At 45.8% G+C, this 20751-nt stretch overlaps 1 protein-coding gene across 1 annotated transcript in view; it reads right to left on the reverse strand.

Moving 5' to 3' along the window:
- The window catches only part of LOC138303923 (WAP four-disulfide core domain protein 5-like), a 29067-nt gene extending 13053 nt beyond the window's left edge, over positions 1-16014 (reverse strand). The window contains exons 1-2 of the mRNA XM_069243493.1: positions 15883-16014; positions 12803-12943 (exon numbers count right to left, since the gene is read on the reverse strand). Of these exons, the coding sequence (XP_069099594.1) occupies positions 12803-12943; positions 15883-15961 (220 nt within the window). The 5' untranslated portion in view covers positions 15962-16014. The remainder of the gene's footprint in view (positions 1-12802; positions 12944-15882) is intronic.
- Between the last annotated feature and the right edge of the window lie 4737 nt (positions 16015-20751).

Raw genomic sequence — 20751 nt, forward strand, 5'->3', positions numbered from 1 at the left:
AAAAAAAAAACTGCTTTATTTAAAAGCAGTCACGGACATGGTGGTCTGCTGTTCCCAGCAGGTCACCATCCCCGTGAGTGCCCTGAATCGCTATGGGGTCACAAATTGCGACCCACCTCATTAATATTAATGAGGTGGGTCTTTGCGACCCCATTGCGACTCGCAGAAGGTGTCTGAGACACCTATCTGCATTCCAAATTGCGAGTTGCAATTTGCGAGTCGCTGGGACTCGCAAATTGCAAGTCGCAATTTGGAAGATTGCTACATCTGGCCCTTAGTGTTGCTCTGATATTCTGACTTAGTCCTTGCTATGATACTTTAAACCATCCTCACTTTGTCTTGCCCGATATTTACTTCTCCTCCTTATGAGGGAAGTATTCCTACTTTCCCTATTCTGTCGAGACTTTGCTGTTCTATCCTGGCTGATGGGGAGTCGACTGCTGTCCTGAGGACGAAGACTAATTCTGTATGCTGATCCATTACGGAGGGTAACTATATGATGATGAAATTGTAATTGTCTGTTTGCCTTTTCTTTCTAGGTACCAACTGCTCTTTTGATAGAGACCATAGTTAGATGTTTTCTAAATTTGTGTTACAAAATTGTTTTGCATGAAGCCCAACATGCCGATGCTAATCAGAGGTTAGATAAGAAGTCCACTAAAACGAATGCAGATAGACAAATGACTGAATCTTTGCTTTGTTGAATCACGTGCTAATGATACTCTGCTAAAGTTGATTCATGTTGACGTCGTGCTTTGTTCTAATGTTCATGATCTTTGCTTTGCTTAAGCCATATTCAAGTTGCCACATTGTGACACTGTTAATGTGTTTTCTGGTATTGAGACTAATAAACCTGCTAGTAGAGTGTAACCAATAGGGAATAAATATTACTAAACTAGTGTGGTTATTCATGGCTGAAAGGTCATGTGTTTCAATTCCTTTTGATGCAATTAACTAATTTGGTTGATTTGTTATTGTGATTATTGATGAGGTTATTGCTCTAGTGATTGAAATGCGGAATAGATATCTCATCTTAAGGTGTCTCCAATCAGGGTCAAAAGGTTCATTGGCCTAAAACGAGTCCCTGTGTAAGTAAAGTACCTAGTTCGGGACACGTTATCTGTCCTGGTAGCAGAGGACGGTTTCGGCCCTTTGGGGCTCTAAGACGAGAGACTACTGTTTTAGAATTGTTTTCTAATGCACATTGGAAGGATGATGTGCCCCTAAGTCCCAAATGACTTTCCCGGGACCCCGGAGCTTCCCAAAGTGAGTTGGATAGGTTCTCGGCATTCTAGTGATGGTGTGAGTGAAGTAGGATTTGCGCTTGCACAGCTTATGCATACCGCAGTTGAATTGTGAGGTTTGTGAACATTTTAGGGCAGGTGATGTTTTAGTAGGAGTGTGCGTACTCCGCAGTATGAGAGTAGGGAAGTCTGCGAACTTCATGTGAGTGTGGCGCTTTGTGCTAAAAAACAATTGTCCACGTGGTTGTTGGTGATGTACAGACCCTGCATGGTCTAAGACTCTGGAGTATATTGATAAGTGTATGAGACACTTGGTGTATGTTATCATTTGCGCGGTTTAATAGGTCAATCAGGTGTGGTTGACGAGTCGAGTTTGAGTCAAGTGAGTGAATGAAACTTCGATGGAGATTTGGTAAGTTCTAAAGTGCACTAGGACGAACCATTGACAAGTCGAGAGTAGAATTTGCGGGTCGAATTCTGCTTTCGAGTGCGGGATCTGAGAAGGAGAGAGTAGCGGCCGAGTCTTAAAGTGAAATCTCTGTAAAGTTCTGAAGCGATTGCGTTACCCTTCCTGTAGTTAACCGGCAAATTTGAGTTTTGTTAGTTCTCGCAATATATTGCATTAGTCTGTGTGAATCGAGAGTGAGGGAGACAAGCTGCAAGACTTTGTCAGCTGCAGTGTGTGTGGGTGTGATGTCATTGAAGCCGTGCTGGGATAGGTCGGTTAGTGAGAAGGGTCGAGCACGGATTGGCAGCCGTCCATGAGAGGCAAGTGGTTGAGAAGGTAGGCGAAGGGTGTTCTGGGAATTAAAGTCACTTCCTGATTCAGTCATAAACGAAATAAAAGACGCAAAAATGAAGTTCTTCAAGGCTTTAAAGAGCGCTTTGAGGGGAGATGTGTACATTACCACGAGTGTGGGGGAGCCTACACCGCCAGAGGATACTCCGGCTTATGCCGTAATGGAGGAGAAGGGGGTCGCGCCATGTCTTTGGCTAAAGCAATGGTGCAAATTAACAGAAAAGGATGGGTGTTTGGCGTTTCCAGAGAATGGGTCGTTCAACATAGGAATTCTAGAGAATTTGCGGAAGGCATTAAATGAGCAAAAGCCGCCTCTGAGGCCAGCACAGTTTGAGGCGTTGGCAATTTGGGAATTGATAGCCATACAACAACGGCAACAGAAGTTTGGGAGGAGGATGAGAAAGGCATAAAAGACACTAGCGGAGGCTAGATTGGATAGCGAACACAGAGTGTGGAGAAGAGAAATAATAGACGGTGTTAGGATGTTTCCGGACAGACAAGGGCTCTAGTAAAGGAAAAGAGAATAACAAGTCTTGGGCAGATACAGATGACTCAGATGATGATGAGTTTCTTAACCAGTTGTTACTTGATCGGCCACTGCCATATTCCATGGATGACAATAGACCAAGTACTAGTGCGGGTCCTGTAAACTCAACACAGAACTAGGGAACAGCGAGTACAGCACAGGTAAATGCAGTTGCAACACCAGCCCCAGTACAGAATAGTGTTAGTGTGTCCACTGCTCCAGAGATGCAGACGCAGTTGCAGCCACCACCGGTTCAGAGGCCCTACCCTGATGTACCAACATTAGAAGCCACTACGAGCTTGATGGTGCCGCCTGACCAGTCTTATGGAGATCACAATTAGTGCAGATTGAGCCAACTCCACTTCTGCTGCCCGAGCCGCAGCAACCGATGGTTCAGAGTTACACTTCGGTCACAGGACCGCAGATAGCTACGGCACGGATAATGAATCAGAATATGGGGGCCAGTGTTCCACAGGTTGTGGGGAACAAGTCAACACCAGCCACCATATCCTTACCTAATACGGTTGGTCCACCAGTACCACTGTACGCGCAGGATAAGCCTAGCGTGTGTGATCAGGGGGTAATGACCCAGGACATGACAAGCGGAGGGTCCGTAGGGAACTCTCAAGGGATGAGCCCAGTGGGACAGATGGTAGAAAGATCGAGGTCCCTGTTAGACTTCAGTCCAATAGGGGTTCCTCCACATGCCGTTGGACACTCAGGGTTGGGATTACTGACTCCGCAGTTCCCAGGTGCGAATGCGTCACAAACACCAACGATACAGGCTGGAAATATCTTGCTGCAAGGTTTAACTGCGCAACAATTGAATGAGTGGTTAGACAAGCTGACTTCACCACAGACTACCCCTGCTACAGCAGAGCGGTCGGAAAGGGAAGAGTACCTACATGTTGTGAGATTGGGCATGGAAGCAGCCGAGTTAGTTGAAGGGAGCATGGGAGTGAACAGGCTAGAAGCAGAATTGAGATATTTGTGCCTGAAAATAACTAAAGAAGTGAGTAAGGTGCACCAAAGGTTGGCAAACCTAGCAGATAAATATTGCATAGACTTAGACAATACCAAGCACCTGAAAAGGAGTCATAGATTAGACTTTGAGCCTAAAGATTTTGATCATATGAGGTCTACTGGAATGAAGGCACACCTTAAGGAGATACTACAGAGTGCGCAGGTTTGGGGAGCTTTAGAGAAGTGGGAAGGCAGATGGGCAAAGAAGAGAGATAAAAGGAAAAGTGATTACTTGGAGCAGCAGCAGGCGAAACCGGCACGGGATACTGGTACAATAAAAATGCTACCCATGAGAGAGACGGCCGGAGGGGTTCTTGTCCATGTACCGTGGTCTAGAGGTGACATTTTGTCCTTCACAAATGACTTCCCCAGGCTTAGGGAAAAGCCAATAGAGTGGTACCAGCAGACAGACAGATTTGTGAAGCTAGCGAAGTGTCTTCGGGAAGACTTGAATACATTGTTTGAGATCATAGTTCCGGCTGATTTGTGGCTCGAGTGCAAGAGAAGTGTGGATTGGCCGATGGATGAACCGGCACGGGACAGAGTAACAGGAGCTCCGTCTCCTGAGGTGATGAGATACTACTTTAAGGTGCTTGAGTTTTTGAAGCAGAAAGTGTCGCCGCAAAATATTGATTGGCAAAAGATTGATTGAACGGCACAGGAAGGCAAAGAGTCGATACATGCTTACTATGAGAGGTTGTTGAAGGCATTCAAGCACTACAGAGGTACAGAGGTCATAGAGGCGAAAGATATGAATCACCTTGTGTTCAGGTTCATTGAAGGGCTAAGATCAGAGATTATCCAGATGATTAAGAATCATTTGATCTGTTGGACGAGATTGAGTTGCAGCAGAGAAAGCTAAAAGAGAAGGTGATGGTGATGCAAATTAAGGCAGCGCAAGAAGGGATGCAGGGAAACGGAGTACAACAGATGGTGCAATAGCCGCAGAGAAACAGAATGTTTCAGACGCAAACGAGAGACAGAGGTCGAGGAGGTTTTGTACACCGTGGTCCAGATTTAAATACAGTAGTGGTTCAGAATGATGTGCAAGGGATGAAGAAGGTGTTGCCATGCATGTGGGGGCGTGGGACACTGGAAGCGGGAATGTCCGATGATGGTGTAGGAGGGTGTTGTTCAGCAAAGCAATGATGTCAATACATTCCAAAATGCTAAAGGACCAAAAATGAAGGGTCCTAATCCAAATTTACAGAATAACATGGTTCAGATGCAGGGTCTCCAACCCATGCAACAAGTGCAGATGCCACGTATGCAACCAGTGCAGATGCAGCAAGTGCAACAGCAGATTCCAGTGGTACCTAGACAGCAAATGCAGTTGCCCTTAGCGCCCATGGGACAGCAACAGATGATGCTTCCTCAACAGGTCACAAGTCAAGGAATGAGTCAAAATAACACAGTACAACAGTTCCCATTGCGTGATGAGAATGGAATAAATGATGAATGGTCGGATGATAGTTCAGATAGTGAGGAGTGCAGGCTTGCAGCGTCCCTAGAAGTAGATCACAGGGGACCCTATGTGCAAGGAAAGGTGATGGGTCACAAGGTATCATTTTTGGTTGACACAGGAGCTACACGCTCTACAGTCAGAAGTGCAGAGGTTCCGAAGTTGCCCCTTTCAGGATGTACAATAAAGGTAGTGGGAGTGGCAAACCAGCTCCTGACCAACCCGATCACAGATCCGGTTGAAGTCAAGATTGGTACCTTTCAGGGATTGCACAGATTTGTGGTATGTGATTCAAGTCCTGTGTCCCTACTGGGAAGAGACTTACTGTGTAAGACCAGGAGTTCTATCACCTGTTCGAATGAGGGAATTGAGGTGCAGACAAACAGTGATGATGAGGGGGATGATGGTCAGATCTCAGAGCCAGAAGCAGAGACCACAGATGAAGAGTACCCCTTGATAAGCTTCTTCCGGATGTTCACAATGACTGATTTGCCCACAGACCTGCAGGGGACAGTCACAGAGAAGGTGTGGGACTTGACAGGAAAGGAAGTGGGATTGATAAAAGGGGTAGAACCAGTCAAAGTCGATGTAAAGCCAAATGCCGTGTTTCCCCAGGTACCGAAGTACCACATGGCACAGCATGTTCTCATACAGGTGACGCAGATAATTGCAGACTTTGTGAAGCAGGGGGTCCTGAAAGAAGTGATGAGAAGCCGATGTAACTCACCTATAATGGTCTGAGAAAGCCCTGTGGGAAAGTTCGAATTGTTCAAGTCTTACGAAAGATTAACAACATAGTGGTGAAGTGTTGCCCAATAGTGCCAAATCCAGCTGTGATTATGTTTCAAGTTCCATGCAACGAAGAATGGTTCTCAGTTGTCGATTTGTCCCAAGCGTTCTTTTCCGTGCCTCTTCATGAGGACAGCCAATTTCTTTTCAGTTTTAAATTCCTGGACAAGGTTTACAGTTGGTGTTGAATCCCTCAGGGGTTTTCGGAGTCACCATCTATCTTCAATCAAATTTTGAAGAAGGATTTGGAGTCATTGGAACTGCCTTTCCAATCGACTCTAGTGTAGTATATTGACGATGTGTTGATTGCTTCCAAAACAAGAGATGACTGCAAGTATGATACTATTGCCCTATTGAACCACTTGGGAAAGAATGGGCATAAGGTGTCCCCATGGAAGCTGCAGTACTGTCAGAAAGAGGTGAAATATCTAGGCCATTTCATTGAGAAGGGCTCGAAGAAAATATCCAAGGAAAGAGTGACTGCTATATTGCAGATGAATCCCCCAACATCTCGGAGAGATGTTAGGATGTTTCTGGGAATTGTGGGCTACACTCGTCAGTGGATCCCAAATTTCTCAGTTATCTCCAAGCCCTTTGTGAGGCTAACGGTTAAGGAGGTTAAGGGTGGCCCAGATACTCTAACTATGTCCGAGAAAGTGATGAGGGCGTTAATTGAGCTGAAGGGGTGCATGTGCAGGGCTCCAGCTTTAGGTATGCCTGATTACACAAAGCCTTTTGCCCTGTTTTGTCATCAACGTGATGGCTGTTCTTTGTCTGTCCTCACACAGGTCCATGGAGGTGCAAACCGACCAGTAGCATATCTTTCAGCTACTTTAGACCCAGTTGCAGCAACCTTGCCAGGTTGTTTGCATGCAGTTGCAGCAGTTGGTCAAAGCCTCACACAGTGTGAAGGCATAGTGATGGGACACTCTGGAGGAATTAAAGTTGTTACAGGGTCGTGCCAGCAGGGAGGAAAAACACTCTTGGCTCAAGATGCAATGTGTACAAAGGCCAGACGATCTATGGGTTTCAGATGAGGGCAAAATGGTTTTGCCGAACAGTCTTTTGTCACAATTTGCAAGGTTTTACCATGGGCAAGCACATATTGGGAGTGACGCTATGATCAGGTTGTTCAAAATTGATTGATTCAATCCAAAATTCAGACAAGCCGCAGAAGTGATTTGTCACCGGTGCATCATCTGTCAGCAGATGAATGCGGGGAAAGGGACAGTGGTAAATTTGAGCCACATTGGGAGAGCAGGAGGTCCATTTAGCAGAATGCAGTTGGATTTTATTGAAATGCCTGTGTGTGGAGGTCTGAGATACGTGTTGGTGATTGTGTGTATCTTTAGTCACTGGATTGAAGCTTACCCCACACGTAGGAATGACAGCCTCACAGTAGCGAAGTTGCTGCTTAGGGAATTTATACCACGTTTCGGGTTTCTGATCTCTTTAGAATCAGATAGAGGAAGTCAATTCAACAATGAGGTGGTTAAGCTCTTGTGTGGCGCCCTGAACATTGAACAGAAGTTGCATTGCAGTTACCGCCCTGAAGCATCAGAACTAGTTGAGCAAATGAATGGTACTCTGAAGTCGAGGATGGAAAAAATGTGCGCAGCTACAAATTTGAAATGGCCTGATGCATTGCCCTTAGTGCTAATGTCAATGAGAAATACACCCAACAAGAAAACAGGACTGTCTCCTCATGAAATTCTCGTGGGCCAAGCTATGAGATTGCCCGCAGTACCTGCAAATGCTCTTGTGAATATCATGGATGATATGGTGTTGGACTACTGCAAGGGTCTGGCTGACGTGGTCCGCTCTTTCTCTCACCAGGTGGAAGCAACCACATTGCCACCGATAAATGATCCAGGTCACAACCTGAAAGATGGTGACTGGGTTGTTGTCAAGAAACATTTGAGGAAGTCGTGTTTGGAACCACGTTGGAAGGGGCCATATCAAGTGATACTGACAACTACTACTGCTGTGAAATGTGCAGGAATTCCAAATTGGATCCATGACAGTCACTCAAAGAAGGTGACGTGTCCAACTGATGAGGAAATTGAGTTGTCGAAAATACCAGCTACAGAAAACGATGCCTCAGGGCCGGAGAGTAATCAAAGGGTAACTGATACAGGAGAAAAGCCCGTTGAGGATGGCTTGGCCACTCAAACAGTAACCGAGATCCAGAGGGGTAACAGTGAGCCTATCTCAACTGAGGCACCAGGAGGACCAACCCAGAGAGAGGTTCTCCCAGAAGCAGGCCGATACAGGTTTGAAGTTGAACCCCTGACAGACCCAGAAGGCGAAGGAGTTGAGGCGGAAGGATGTCAGAGTGTCCAGACTCCAGGTCCAGCAAGAGAGAACGCCATAGCACAAGAGGAGGGAGTTGAACAGCAACCAGAAAAGCCAAACAATAAAGGGACACTGAAAGGAGACAAGTGACCAGAATCGCAAGTGATAAAAGGAAAGTTGGTTGTTGATGAAACAATAGAGGAAGAGGTTGATACCACAAGGAAAGAAGACCTGAGCAAAGGGGAATTGCAAGGTGACCGCAAGTTGAAAATAAAGAGAATAGTAAACAAAAGATACGCAGCTCCTGAATGGGCTTATGCAACGTCAGCTGAGTGGCAACAGGAGTTCTTGCCATTCTGTTTTGATTGAGAAGTCCCAGGTCAATACTATGGTACCTGAGTTTGGCCACGAGGAAAAGAGACTGTGTTAAGCTGAAATTGAGTTGAGAAACCTGAGAAAAGGGACTGATAAATTACCGGATGTGACACTGTCAACCTGAATTGACTTTCGAAAACTAATTGTGACAAGCTGCTAACTGAATTGACAAGGATCCTGGGAGTGAATGAGAGAGAGCTGTAAATACTTGCTGAAGAAAGACTTTGCTTAAGCCTTGCTGAGAGAAAAAAAAAAAAAAGAGAAAGCTTTAGCCATCCTCAGTTGGTTGTATACGTTTGTAGCACTTTACTTTCTGATTCTTTACAGATCATGCCTAGTACGTGAGATGACAGTGAGGGGAGTAGGCGTTGTAAATATTTGGGTGTTGCTCTGGGTGTTTTGTTTGTGATATACATTATAGCTTTGTTTGTGGAGATGCGATTGGTGGATGAGAATGAAGCTAACAATGCTACAGTTTCTGAGACGGCTACACTAACACCTTGGGAGAGGTTTGAGCAAGATACGAAGTATCTGCATGAGGAAACTAACACGAAAGGGGAACTGTCTACTAATGTTTTCTATCGCTTGCTGAGTGAGTATGTTGACACTATGGATGCGAAAGCTTGTTATTTGTGTACACAAATTCCTGTTTCAGTTCAAGAGGGAGTTACACATCATAGTTTGCCACTAACTTATTGGATAAGTTGTAGTTTGCTACTAACACGTTTTTATAACCAAGAAGAAGTGTAATATTTTTACTCCAACCATTACTTGGTGTTCTCTTATGTGCCTATCATAGAAGATTTGAATGGTGTAGCTAAATATTATGCCATAAAGCTGGTTAAAGTGTTCTTTGAACCTAGAGTAGCAATTAGTACATCTTATGCACACCGCAATAATTTGACATGCTTGCTTACGCCGGTAGAGAAAAGCTTTTTAGATCACACTGAAGATAGAAGAAGGGTTTTAAAGGGGAAATTAGAAAAAGGCTTGCAGCAACAATCCGTTATTAATAGTGGTAGTTATAATGTAATTAGAGAAAAACTGAAACTAGCTATAGATGCACGCCATGTAGGTAAGCTTTGCATAACATGGCCAAAGTCATTTTATGATAATGTGTTTGTGGGAACGAGTGAATGTAAGCATGTGTTTTTGTTTCAGAGTGAATGGACATTCATGTTAAATGGAATCGATCAAGCGATCCCATGGGTCTATTATATTTTTGGACTTAGTGCTTATTACCGTCTTCCAAAGGGATGGTATGGGACATGTTATTTGGGAATAGTTTTCCCAAAGATTTACCAGCTAGAAGATTTAAAGAAATTCCCGAAAGTGACTGAATTACTTCGTGCTAGACAAAAGAGAGAAACTGCTGCTGGTGTAGTAGAGGACATATTTGGAGCAATAATTCCTTCAGTAGGGGTTGTCTTAAACTCCATAAAGATTTGAGTGTTGTCTACTATTGTGGATAACATGCTGACAAATTTCACAGGAGCTGTACTCCTGATGGATACTGAACTTGCCTCGGAGAGGGCTATGACTCTTCAAAACAGGCTTGCTCTAGACATTCTTTTAGCGAAAAGTGGCGGAGTCTGTAAGATGCTTAATGAGCGTCACTGCTGTGCCTACTTACCTGGCAATAGTAATGAGATTAGAAGCATGCTTACTAACCTAACAAGAGATAGTGCTGATTTGAAGGAGTTGAAGGAGCCAGGAGTTTGGGAAAAGGTTGGAAAGGGACTTGCTCATGTGGGAAGCTGGGTTAGTAGTATTTGGCATGGGATATTGGGAAAATTAATACAGGGAATAGTGATTATTCTGGCCTGTTTATTTGGGCTATGGTTATCATGCAAAATTAGCAAAAGGAATAAAGCAAAATTGGCAAAACATAATGCGAGGAGGGAAGTAAAGAAAAGGGAGAAAATGTTCAGAGCAAAATATGAAATTGAGATGAAAGAGATTAAGAAATGACAAGGTTGTTAAAGAAGGGATTTGTGTGATGACAAGAGTCATCAGAGGAGTGATTGTTGGAGCGCATTTTAAAAAAATCAAAATCTACGTGAACTGCTTGCAAAATGATGTGTAATGAAGCTGCATAGAAAACGTGACAGACTAATATTAGCATATGCGTTTGAAATCTGCCCACGGGGAGTGGCCACCAAAGTATACAATGATTAATGAAATTGATTAATAATGAATTATTAATGTACTAATGTATGATTCTGTTTTAGCATTAAGAGTTATATGTTAAGGTGTTAAAATTAATCATTAGGCCTTAGTTAACATAGGTCTGGGCCTAGCTGCCTGGTCCCATATTAAATGTGTTTTTCTAACGTGTAATGTGCTGTCTTGCTGAAGGACATCAAACTGTACTTTTCCAGAAGCTAGAGATGTGTGTGTGTAACCTTAGTAAATTCTTTCTCATGAGACCCGACTTGCTCAAGGAGACATTCTTGCTGAATGCAACAGTGTAATTCGCAACAGGTACAAGGTCGCCCAAACTGGTAAAGACAATGGAGCTACTGACTGAAACGAGGAGTGTAACTTTTCCTACCTGACATTCTACCCATTGAAGACGTAAATCACAGGAGCCAATAAACTGCATGAGAACTGTTTTAAGTGAAAAAATCTAGTAAGATGATCAACGGACTATTAGATAGAGATAATGATGCACCAAATACTGACCAATTGGAAATTAGAGACTTTTCTGGCAAAGCCAATTTAACGACGTGTCATAAGGAGAAATCAGCCATTGCGTGCCTTTATCCTGCCAATCTTACTCAGCCATTTTCGTGTCTCTTACTGAGGCATTAGAGGGACACTCTTAGTGTTGCTCTGATATTCTGACTTTGTCCTTGCTATTGAAACTTTAAACCATCCTCAATTTGTCTTGCCCGATATTTACTTCTCCTCCTTATGAGGGAAGTATTCCTACTTTCCCTATTCTGTCGAGACTTTGCTGTTCTATCCTGGCTGATGGGGAATCGACTACTGTCCTGAGGACGAAGACTAATTCTGTATGCTGATCCATTACGGAGGGTAACTATATGATGATGAAATTGTAATTGTCTGTTTGCCTTTTCTTTCTAGGTACCAACTGCTCTTTTGATAGAGACCATAGTTAGATGTTTTCTAAATTTGTGTTACAAAATTGTTTTGCATGAAGCCCAACATGCCGATGCTAATCAGAGGTTAGATAAGAAGTCCACTAAAACGAATGCAGATAGACAAATGACTGAATCTTTGCTTTGTTGAATAACGTGCTAATGATACTCTGCTAAAGTTGATTCATGTTGACGTCGTGCTTTGTTCTAATGTTCATGATCTTTGCTTTGCTTAGGTCATATTCAAGTTGCCACATTGTGACACTGTTAATGTGTTTTCTGGTATTGAGACTAATAAACCTGCTAGTAGAGTGTAACCAATAGTGAATAAATATCATAAATTTTACTAAACTAGTGTGCTTATTCATGGCTGAAAGGTCATGTGTTTCAATTCCTTTTGACGCAATTAACAAATTTGATTGATTTGTTATTGTGAATATTGATGAGGTTATTGCTCTAGAGATTGAAATGCGGAATAGATATCTCGTCTTAAGATGTCTCCAATCAGGGTCAAAAGGTTCATTGGCCTAAAACGAGTCCCCGTGTAAGTAAAGTACCTAGGTCGGGACGCGTTATCACAATCTGCTGCTATTATCAGCTCTGTAGGAATACGGACAATATTTACCTACAGTGGAACATACCTGCAGAACTGCTCAGAGAAGGTTACTGAGTTTGGTTTTCATTTCAGTTTGGTCAATTCACACCGCGACTTCTGATTCCTAATCCATGGACCTTCAAAGCATTAACCCAATTGTGGGTCCATTGTGAGTAGGGCTGAGTGGAATCCTCGTGGGGGAGGAGGGGTATCACCTCACCGTTTTACAAGTTTTACCAGCTGCAGTAATGCACCAGGTAAAACCAACTGCAGTTTACGCACACAAAATATGCACAGGCAGCAAACAAGGAATATAAAGTTTTGTGGCGAGCATAAAATGTGTGCTGAAAAGGTTGTGTGGTCATGGTAAACCTGTGGAATACAACAAAGTAAAATACGAGCCTGGAATCATTTTCCAAATTTTAGCAACTTGTGATATCCGGTAACCGGAGAAAGTCACCAGCAGGAATGGTTTTCCTGGCTCGGAATGACAGGTTGTGTCATAAGAGGGTCCTTTGTCTCAGTGTTGTCTCAATGCCTCCTTCACATGCTGGAGTCTTTGGGAGCCGGAGCCTCTGCGGTGTTCTCACCTGGTTCAGGCGGGACGCACTGCCTTTCGCACTGGTGATCACAGCACTTCATTTTCCCATCGCAGTCAGCGTCGCTCTTGCACTTGTGCGGCTCCCTAATCGCGCACCTCAGTGGGTTGAATGGGCAGGAACCAGGTTTCTCTGCAAGAAAGGAGTCCCATTGAAGAATGCTGGCGAGTGGGGGGATTTAGCTTTGTTTCAATAGAAAAAAACAGTTTACCAGTAAATATGCAGGTTAACTAAAACTAATAATACATGGTTAAAATTCAATCTTATGAAAGGTTCCACTGAGAATCTCATAAAGGGTTGTTGAGATCAGTAGAGTAAGAAAGAATCAGTTTGTGAACTACTGAGTGAAGCTGCACATGCAGCGTTATATATGGAAAAGCGGGTGAAAACTGAGCTTACTCACATTTGTCTGCATGAAAATGAGCAGAGGTGACACCATCTTTTGTCACAGCTTTCCGATGCTTAATTGTGGTATTGCCACATTACAAATTCAGTATTAACACTCTATTAAATTAACAGTGCCATTTTAGATATATCTGGGCTCCGGCATCACGTATTTTTGGCCCTTGTTGAGAACAAACTTGAATTTCGTTACACAGTTTATGATAACTCATCTCACATAATGGCAAATATAACTGAATTATTCATTAAACTTAAATAAACGGTGTCACACAAAAATGGGTGAAGTCTGTCTTGCCCAGGGCTTCAAACAATCCATAAGATGACAGTGGGTGGACGCAGAGTGAGAAGCAGAGGTAGGCAGAGAGAAAGAGAGACAGATTAAAGTAGATGAATAGATCGAGGAGTGAGAGGGAAAGGTTACGGTCCTGGGGGGCTCCTTGGAAGGTGGGCTCCCTGCACAGTTGCCCACTTTGCCGTTATCGGCTCTGCAAAAAATCAGTAAATGTCAGATCTTCCTTTTATTGCTATTTTTCGTTACTTTTGTCTGAGTATCACAGGTGATATCTTCAATCTCAATTGAACAGTTTTCTTTTACACATCATACATCGAGTTGATTTATACAACGACTAAGTTGACCTTAAACAGTTCTTTCATAACTCGCTGGTCCTGTGTTACACATTAGGGAAGGTTTGTCCAGCTTGGGTCCAGGAGACCTAGATCTATGGCTTAATTTCGGGAGATATACAAACGCCATATACACATAAAACGAATGGAAGTGATTTATATTATTAGTGGAGTATCCTAAGAATCAGGTTCATATACTAACTGAGCCATCCACGGAAAGATCAAGAGTTCAGGGCTGCTCCTCTGAGGTGAGATTTGGAAATGGTTGTGTAAACGTGTGCACCCCTTTATCCCCCTGTCAGTTAAACCAGGCAGGTGGATGTAGTTCCCACTGTAAGCAGGAGCACATTAGGAGGATGCAGCTGGGCAAGTTAACAGGAAGTGCCCCAACTGTGCTCAACTTCTGCATACTCACCAACATTCTGTGTCCAAAAAGCGGTGGGTAGAAATTATAGAGCTGCAAAACTGCAAATTGGCGTATTGATGAAATTACTTCAAATGACTGCGGCCTGATGATGACATCATGGTAAATCTTAGAATGTGCCAGGGACCCAGATCTGTTAAATTTGTGTGGCAACTGACCACATGACATCATCAGTAATAAATGACATATATGTGTATTCTTTCTGCTCTATGGCCAGTTTTAACTTCCCTTAAACATGGTTGCATCAGCAAGAGATGAATCAGAGGTCTCTGTAGTGTTAGTCAGTAACTGCATCAGCAGCTGTGAAGAATGCATTTTAGAACAATAACCGTATTACTCATACTTCAGCAATATGGCCTAAATGTACTGACACACAGAGCACATGACATATTGGTGTTCATGAATGAAAAATAAATCACTAACAGTACAATTCAAGTTGCCATCATTAAAGGGTAAAATAACCAAATTTCTCATACTTCAGCCATATTGCCTAAATGTACTTAAAATAAAGGGAAAGTCAATGATTATAGATGTTTTCAGAATAGGACTTTTCAAGCCATTTTTGAGCACAAAATTAAGGATAGGATGAAAAGGCTGAAAGCTGAATTACATAAAGTGAGCATGAGGAGTGCTAATTTAAGACACTGTAGCTCAAATAGTTGTAGTGCACTTTCTTGGGAAATATCCAGTTAAATCTACTAATTTTACACACCATCTAAAAACAGGTGCTCATCTCTGCACTGAGGCAACAGAGCACTTCCTGGTAAGACCCATTATCTGTCAGTGTTGAGCTGACTGGTGTCTTAAATGGTTGAAGCACTGGATCAGCACTGTTTTACAACCTTAGTAAACGGTTCCTTGTCACAGGAACTTTCAAGGCATGTGCTGCTTTTGGATGGAAAAGTAGACACATTTGTTGAGATATCTAAAGTAAGCAACAGAGCATAGCAAAATATCATATAGAAAGCAACACAACAGCTGGGCACCACACAATAAAACAATCAAAATAGAGCACCACACAAAACATATAACACAACACAACAAATTCATATTGTAATAATGCAGCACAGAAAAAAAACACATCACCACCAAAATTCAACACACCAGGGGTTATAAAATTTCTTGACACACATTATCTGCTCCTGTCTTCGTAAAACAGTAGTAAAAGGTGTTTGGAGGAAGTACTGCCTGTACTCACCACCAAATATATGAAATAACCTCAACCAAAAATGTTTTGTGATCCAGTCCCCAGTCTCTCTCGTTACTTCAAGTGGAGTTGGTAACATCCTAAATTATTTTCCCTGAGTTTTGCCTTCATACAAGGCTCTTACCCGTAGGCTGTCTTTTGAATTCCAAAAGACACACCCATATTATTGCTTTCATATTTTTCTATGCTCTTTATCTATTTTATGTGATATGGGCATGCATAAACCCACCATTATGATAATTATAACTCATGGATGCTATAAAGAAGTTTTTCGCAGAGTAGGTTCTGAGTGACATTAAACAGAGAACAATAACGAAGCTAGAGTTGTCTGTGATGTTACTCAGATGCCTGTGGTAAGATCGTTCTCTAGAGTGCCAAGAATCAGCACCTTGAGGCCGATCTGTGTGGCCCTACCTTGACAGGAGATGGCAGCCACCCCCAAGAAGAGAACCAGCAGAACAGGGAGGAGGATGGTGGTGGTATGAGGCTTCATGGTGACCTCGGCTTCTGTATGGATCTCAGCAGAGTCCCAAGTTAGGTTGTAAATAGCCCTATATATTGTGGTGAAGCAGGATTTGGCAGGCTGATTTAGCAACCATGTGATGTAATCCTGTCAAACCTGAATGGCACACCTTTGGGAACTCCTCTGGTTAGCCAAGAAAAGGAAATGTTCAGATCCAGAAAATTGTGAAATATGTTACTGAAATTCCACTGCATTTTTGCAATTAATTATTTTGCTTGTTCATCTTCCCAAAATGTGTTTACCAATCCAAATGTCAATTGCGCTTGATAATTTCCCAGTTGTATGACTTTAATTCCATGTTGCTGCTACACAAAGGAAAGATGAGATTGGTGTACTATGTGCAGACAGCCCTTCCCAAATACTCTCCATCTATTTATACAGTCATGAGACATCTTTTACTGCACCCCTAGTCTTCCCAGCCCTATTGTGCTGGAAAGGTACATTTTGGGATACTCTGGGTTTCAGAAGTGCTCAATGATAAACCTAACTATCAGGTTTCAAGGCAGCACATGTTGTTCCCATTCACCATGATTGCATTACTTTCACAACAACTGGAGTCAGATGTTTCTTTATGTCAAACATATATAATCGATTTGCGCCAGTCCGATCTGTTGCATGAAACAGTGCGGTGGAGGGCTGAACTAGTAGATAATGGGGTCCTGGGGGGGAGGAGGAGGAATGAGGAGTTCCCCCACCGGGGTTTTTGGGAGAGGTGGCGTGACCCGAGACGCGGTTGGGCGTCCGGGGTGCCAATTTTGGGTTGGTGGGATAATTATAAATGCAGACATTTTGTGGCCACAGGCACCATTTTGTAGAAGGTGATCTGGTGCCCAAGGGCTTTGTCCGTTCGGTCCGTTGCTTTTTTCACATGGTGTGGTGAATGTCTGATTTTTCCAGTAATTGTATTTATTAGCGTTTTTCAGAGTTAGCACAAACAGGTTGAGAAGGTGTTAAAACGTATCTGTTGGCGAGAAGGAGATTAGGCGGGTTTGCACCTCGTACCTGTCGTGTAGCCGGGAAGTTTCCGCGCCGATCATGTCGGAGGTGATGAAAGTAAAAGCGGCCTTGGCCCTGCTGAAGCAGGCTGGCCGCATGGATCTGGTGCACGAAGAGGCCCTTGCGTCTGGATGCCCGGCGCGCAGGGCCTCGGCCGGTGTGGCAGCGGCGGTTGCGGCGTGTTTCGCCTCCGCACTAGTGCCGGCTTGCAGGTAAGGGGATTTGGCCGGGGGCGGGCGGGTCAGCGGTTAAGGGCGTGGTCGGGGCGGGGAGGAGGAGGGCCGGGAGGCGGGCCTAAGAGTTCCGAGGGATTCCCTCGGGGTGGGGCGCCCTTCAGGAGACAAAAAGGCGAGAATGAGTGGTGTGGCCCTGGGGGCTGGCACAGGTAAAAGTAAGGGCAAGATGGCAGTACCGTGCCTAGCCAGGATGGGGGACCAGAGAGAGCATACAAGGGGGAGGGTTGGGAGGGGGGGCCCAGGGGCAGCAGAGACAGCGGTTCCCCATCACCTAAAAGGGGGGCAAGGGTTAGCAGTGAGGCCATAGGGGCAGGAGTTCAGGGGGAAGCACTCAGGATGGGGGGCCCAAGGGACCCGAGGGTCCCCATTTCATCTAAATGGCCTACCATGCTGCAATGGAGCAGCAGTGAAGATGAAGGGGGCCTGGGAGAAGAAGAGGGTGGGTGGTCAGAGAGTGAGGAGCCCTTTGCTTTATAGGGCCCAAAGGGCCCCCAGGCGGATCTACGGGGCCGTAAGAAAAGGGAGTAGGCCAGAGGATGGTGGGGCAGGTGTGCTTGACGAATATCACCCAGGGGAGGGTGGGTGTGTCGCGCAGGGGACGGCAGAGGTAGTTTTAACCCCTGGCACACCAGACCTTATTTGGCAGGATCCCTTGGACTTCGAGGAAGAGGACCCAGGCGAGCACGATGCGGCTCGGTCACCCTGGGAAGAAGAAAAGGCAGGCCCGGGGCGGCCGGCCGGATGATATCGAAAGGAAGGCGCGGAAGACGGCGGGAGGCCGCAGACGCTCCTTCTGGGCGGTGTGGGTTTTGCACCCCCAACGCCGCTGCTTGGGAGGAGCAACGTCTGGGCCCGTCAGGTATACGAGAAAAGAGTAGAGTGGTGGCTGCAGGCTGCGCGTATTGTGGCGGTTGCGGCGCGGGTGGCGCCCCTGGGGAGGCGGCGCAGAGAGAGGTTGAGTTAGATGAGAGCTTGGAGGAAGGAGAGTTGGGGAATAGCGAGAGTGAGACAGAATGGTGGGAGCGCGGTAAGGGGCGGGGGGACGCTAACCCTGGCGTAAGTCGTTCCAGGTGGAGAAGCATGTAATGTGGCGGCCAAGGGGTCATCGGACGGAGCGCGCTGGAGTAGAGGTGCGGACGGTTCAGAAGCGGCCCGCTGCTCTCTCCAAGTAAGGAGTCTTCCTACTCTATGGTATCGGTGGCTTCGGAAGCGAGGGAGGACTCAGTGTGCTTGGTCAAAGGGGTGTATGTGCAGGACACGGGGGTGGCTACTGAAGGCGGGGCAAGCGTCGCAATGGGTCGGTGGGTACCGACGAGCAGGGAGGGCCAGCAGCAAAGGGTGTGAAAGAGGAGAAGGAAGGGGAGCCGGCCTCAAAACGGGTTAAGTTGCCCTATATGGGCACAGCAAAACCTTTAGGGGCTCATTTAATGCAAGCCACGAAAGACAAAATTTGGAAAGGGGAATACGTGGATATTCTTAAATTGTTGCACCGGGAGGTAAGGTCAAAAGAAGGCTCCAAGGAAGAGGAATGGGAGCTGTCCAAGAGGCCGAAAGTGACGGTGAATATCGAAAATTGGACGGCAGCCTTCCTGATTTTTGCGAGTGTTTATTGTGAGCGGTTTCCGGAGAGGGCGTAGCCTTGTTCAAGTATATGGACATTATACGGAAGGCTCACCTTAATTACGGGGGCTATGCGTGGCGACAGTACGATGAGGAGTTCAGGGCATGCATGGCTGTGGACCCCAAGGTGCAGTGGGGTTAAATTGATTCGGATCTGTGGCAGCTCACTATGGGGCCGGCCAAATTCGGAAAAACGGTCTTCACGGCCAGCGGTTTGCCTATAACCTATCGGCCCTTTCGGGAGCGCCCCACCCAAGGGGTGAGGTCCGGGGGCACTAGTCCGGGTAGCTCCACTACTACAGGGTCCGGTCGCTCCGGGGCCTGTTGGGACTACAATAAAGGTTTGTGTACCAGAAAATATTGTAAGTTTCCCCATGAATGTTTGAAGTGCGCCGGGTGTCATCCAGTCACGGCTTGCATTGGACAGCAGAGTACCTCTACCTCGGGGGGATCTCAGAGTGGGGGACCGGCCAACAGCTACGGGGGGAGAGATGAGCAGCGGCAACGGCAGGGCTTTGCGGGAAAGGGCTCTTATGCCGGTTAAAGTGGATCACCTTGAGTTCTATTTAGCGGACTATGATAGGCCTGGGGACGCAGACTTACTGGTTCGGGGCTTTCACAACGGTTTTTGGTTGGGTTATCAGGGCCCGCGGGTACGGCAGTGGGCGGAGAATTTGCGGTCCATTTGCGGTAAAGAAGAATTGGTGCAGCAGAAACTAGCGAAGAAAGTGTGTGAGGGTCGCATGGCTGGTCCTTTTCGGTTTGGCCTCTGCGGAACCACATTGTGTCGCCTATTGGCGTTGTGCCCAAAAAGGAGAGGGGGCAGTTCCGGTTAATTCATCACTTGTCTTGGGCGGAGGGATTGTCAGTAAACGATTTCATCCCGGAGGACATAACCAGGGTGTCCTACGCGTCGGTGGATGTGGCGGTCAATATGGTGGAGCAGTTGGGCCCAGGGGCCCTGATGGCAAAAACTGACATTAAGTCTGCCTTTCGGCTACTTCCAGTTCATCCTGAAGATTTTGAGCTCCTGGGCATCCAGTTTCAGGGGCTCTGGTACGTTGACAAGGCATTGCCCATGGGGTGCTCCAGCTCGTGTGCGCTGTTTGAGCGTTTCAGTACGGCGTTACAGTGGATCTTTGTGAGAATTACGGGTCACCAATGGGTAACGCACTATTTGGATGACTTTTTCTTTGCGGCGCCGGCGGCCAGCCCGCTTTGCGCGGTGGTGCTGGGCCGGTTTGTTGAAATCATGGGAGAGCTGGGTGTGCCCTTGGCTCCCGATAAGACAGAGGGGCCGGGTACAGCGCTGTCATTTTTGGGGATCGAGCTGGACACGGTGGCAGGTGTGGCCAGGTTGCCAGCAGACTAAAAAGCGGACATGGGTTGCAGGATCTCCGGAATGTTGGACAGGCGTAAGGTCACAGTGCGGGATATTCAGGTGCTATTGGGACATTTGAACTTTGCCTGCAGGGTTGTGCGAGCTGGACGTACTTTCTGCAGACGACTCGCTCTTGCGTTATCGGGTCAGGCGCTCCCACACCCTCATGTGCGGCTGAAGGTGGGGGTTCGTGAGGATTTGAGAATGTGGCCTACATTTTTGGAATCCTTCAACGGAATCCCTTTGAAGGTGTGGCGCGATTGTGATTGGGATGTGCAGCTTTTTCCGGCGCAGCGGGATCAACGGGGTTTGGTTTGTATTTGGACGGTCGCTGGTGCGCCGAAGAATGGCCGAACGACTGGAAGAATGTGGGCCATAGAATTGCGTTTTTGGAGCTTTTTCCGCTGATAGTGGCGGTGTGCTTGTGGGGTGCGGAGCTTCGGCACTCACGGGTGCTTTTTCGGATTGACAATATGGCGGTGGTGCAGCTGGTGAATCGCCAGTCTGCGCGTGAAGCCGGGGTTCTA

Source organism: Pleurodeles waltl, chromosome 7 (assembly GCF_031143425.1).
Source record: "Pleurodeles waltl isolate 20211129_DDA chromosome 7, aPleWal1.hap1.20221129, whole genome shotgun sequence".
In the NCBI taxonomy this organism is placed as follows: Eukaryota; Metazoa; Chordata; class Amphibia; order Caudata; family Salamandridae; genus Pleurodeles; species Pleurodeles waltl.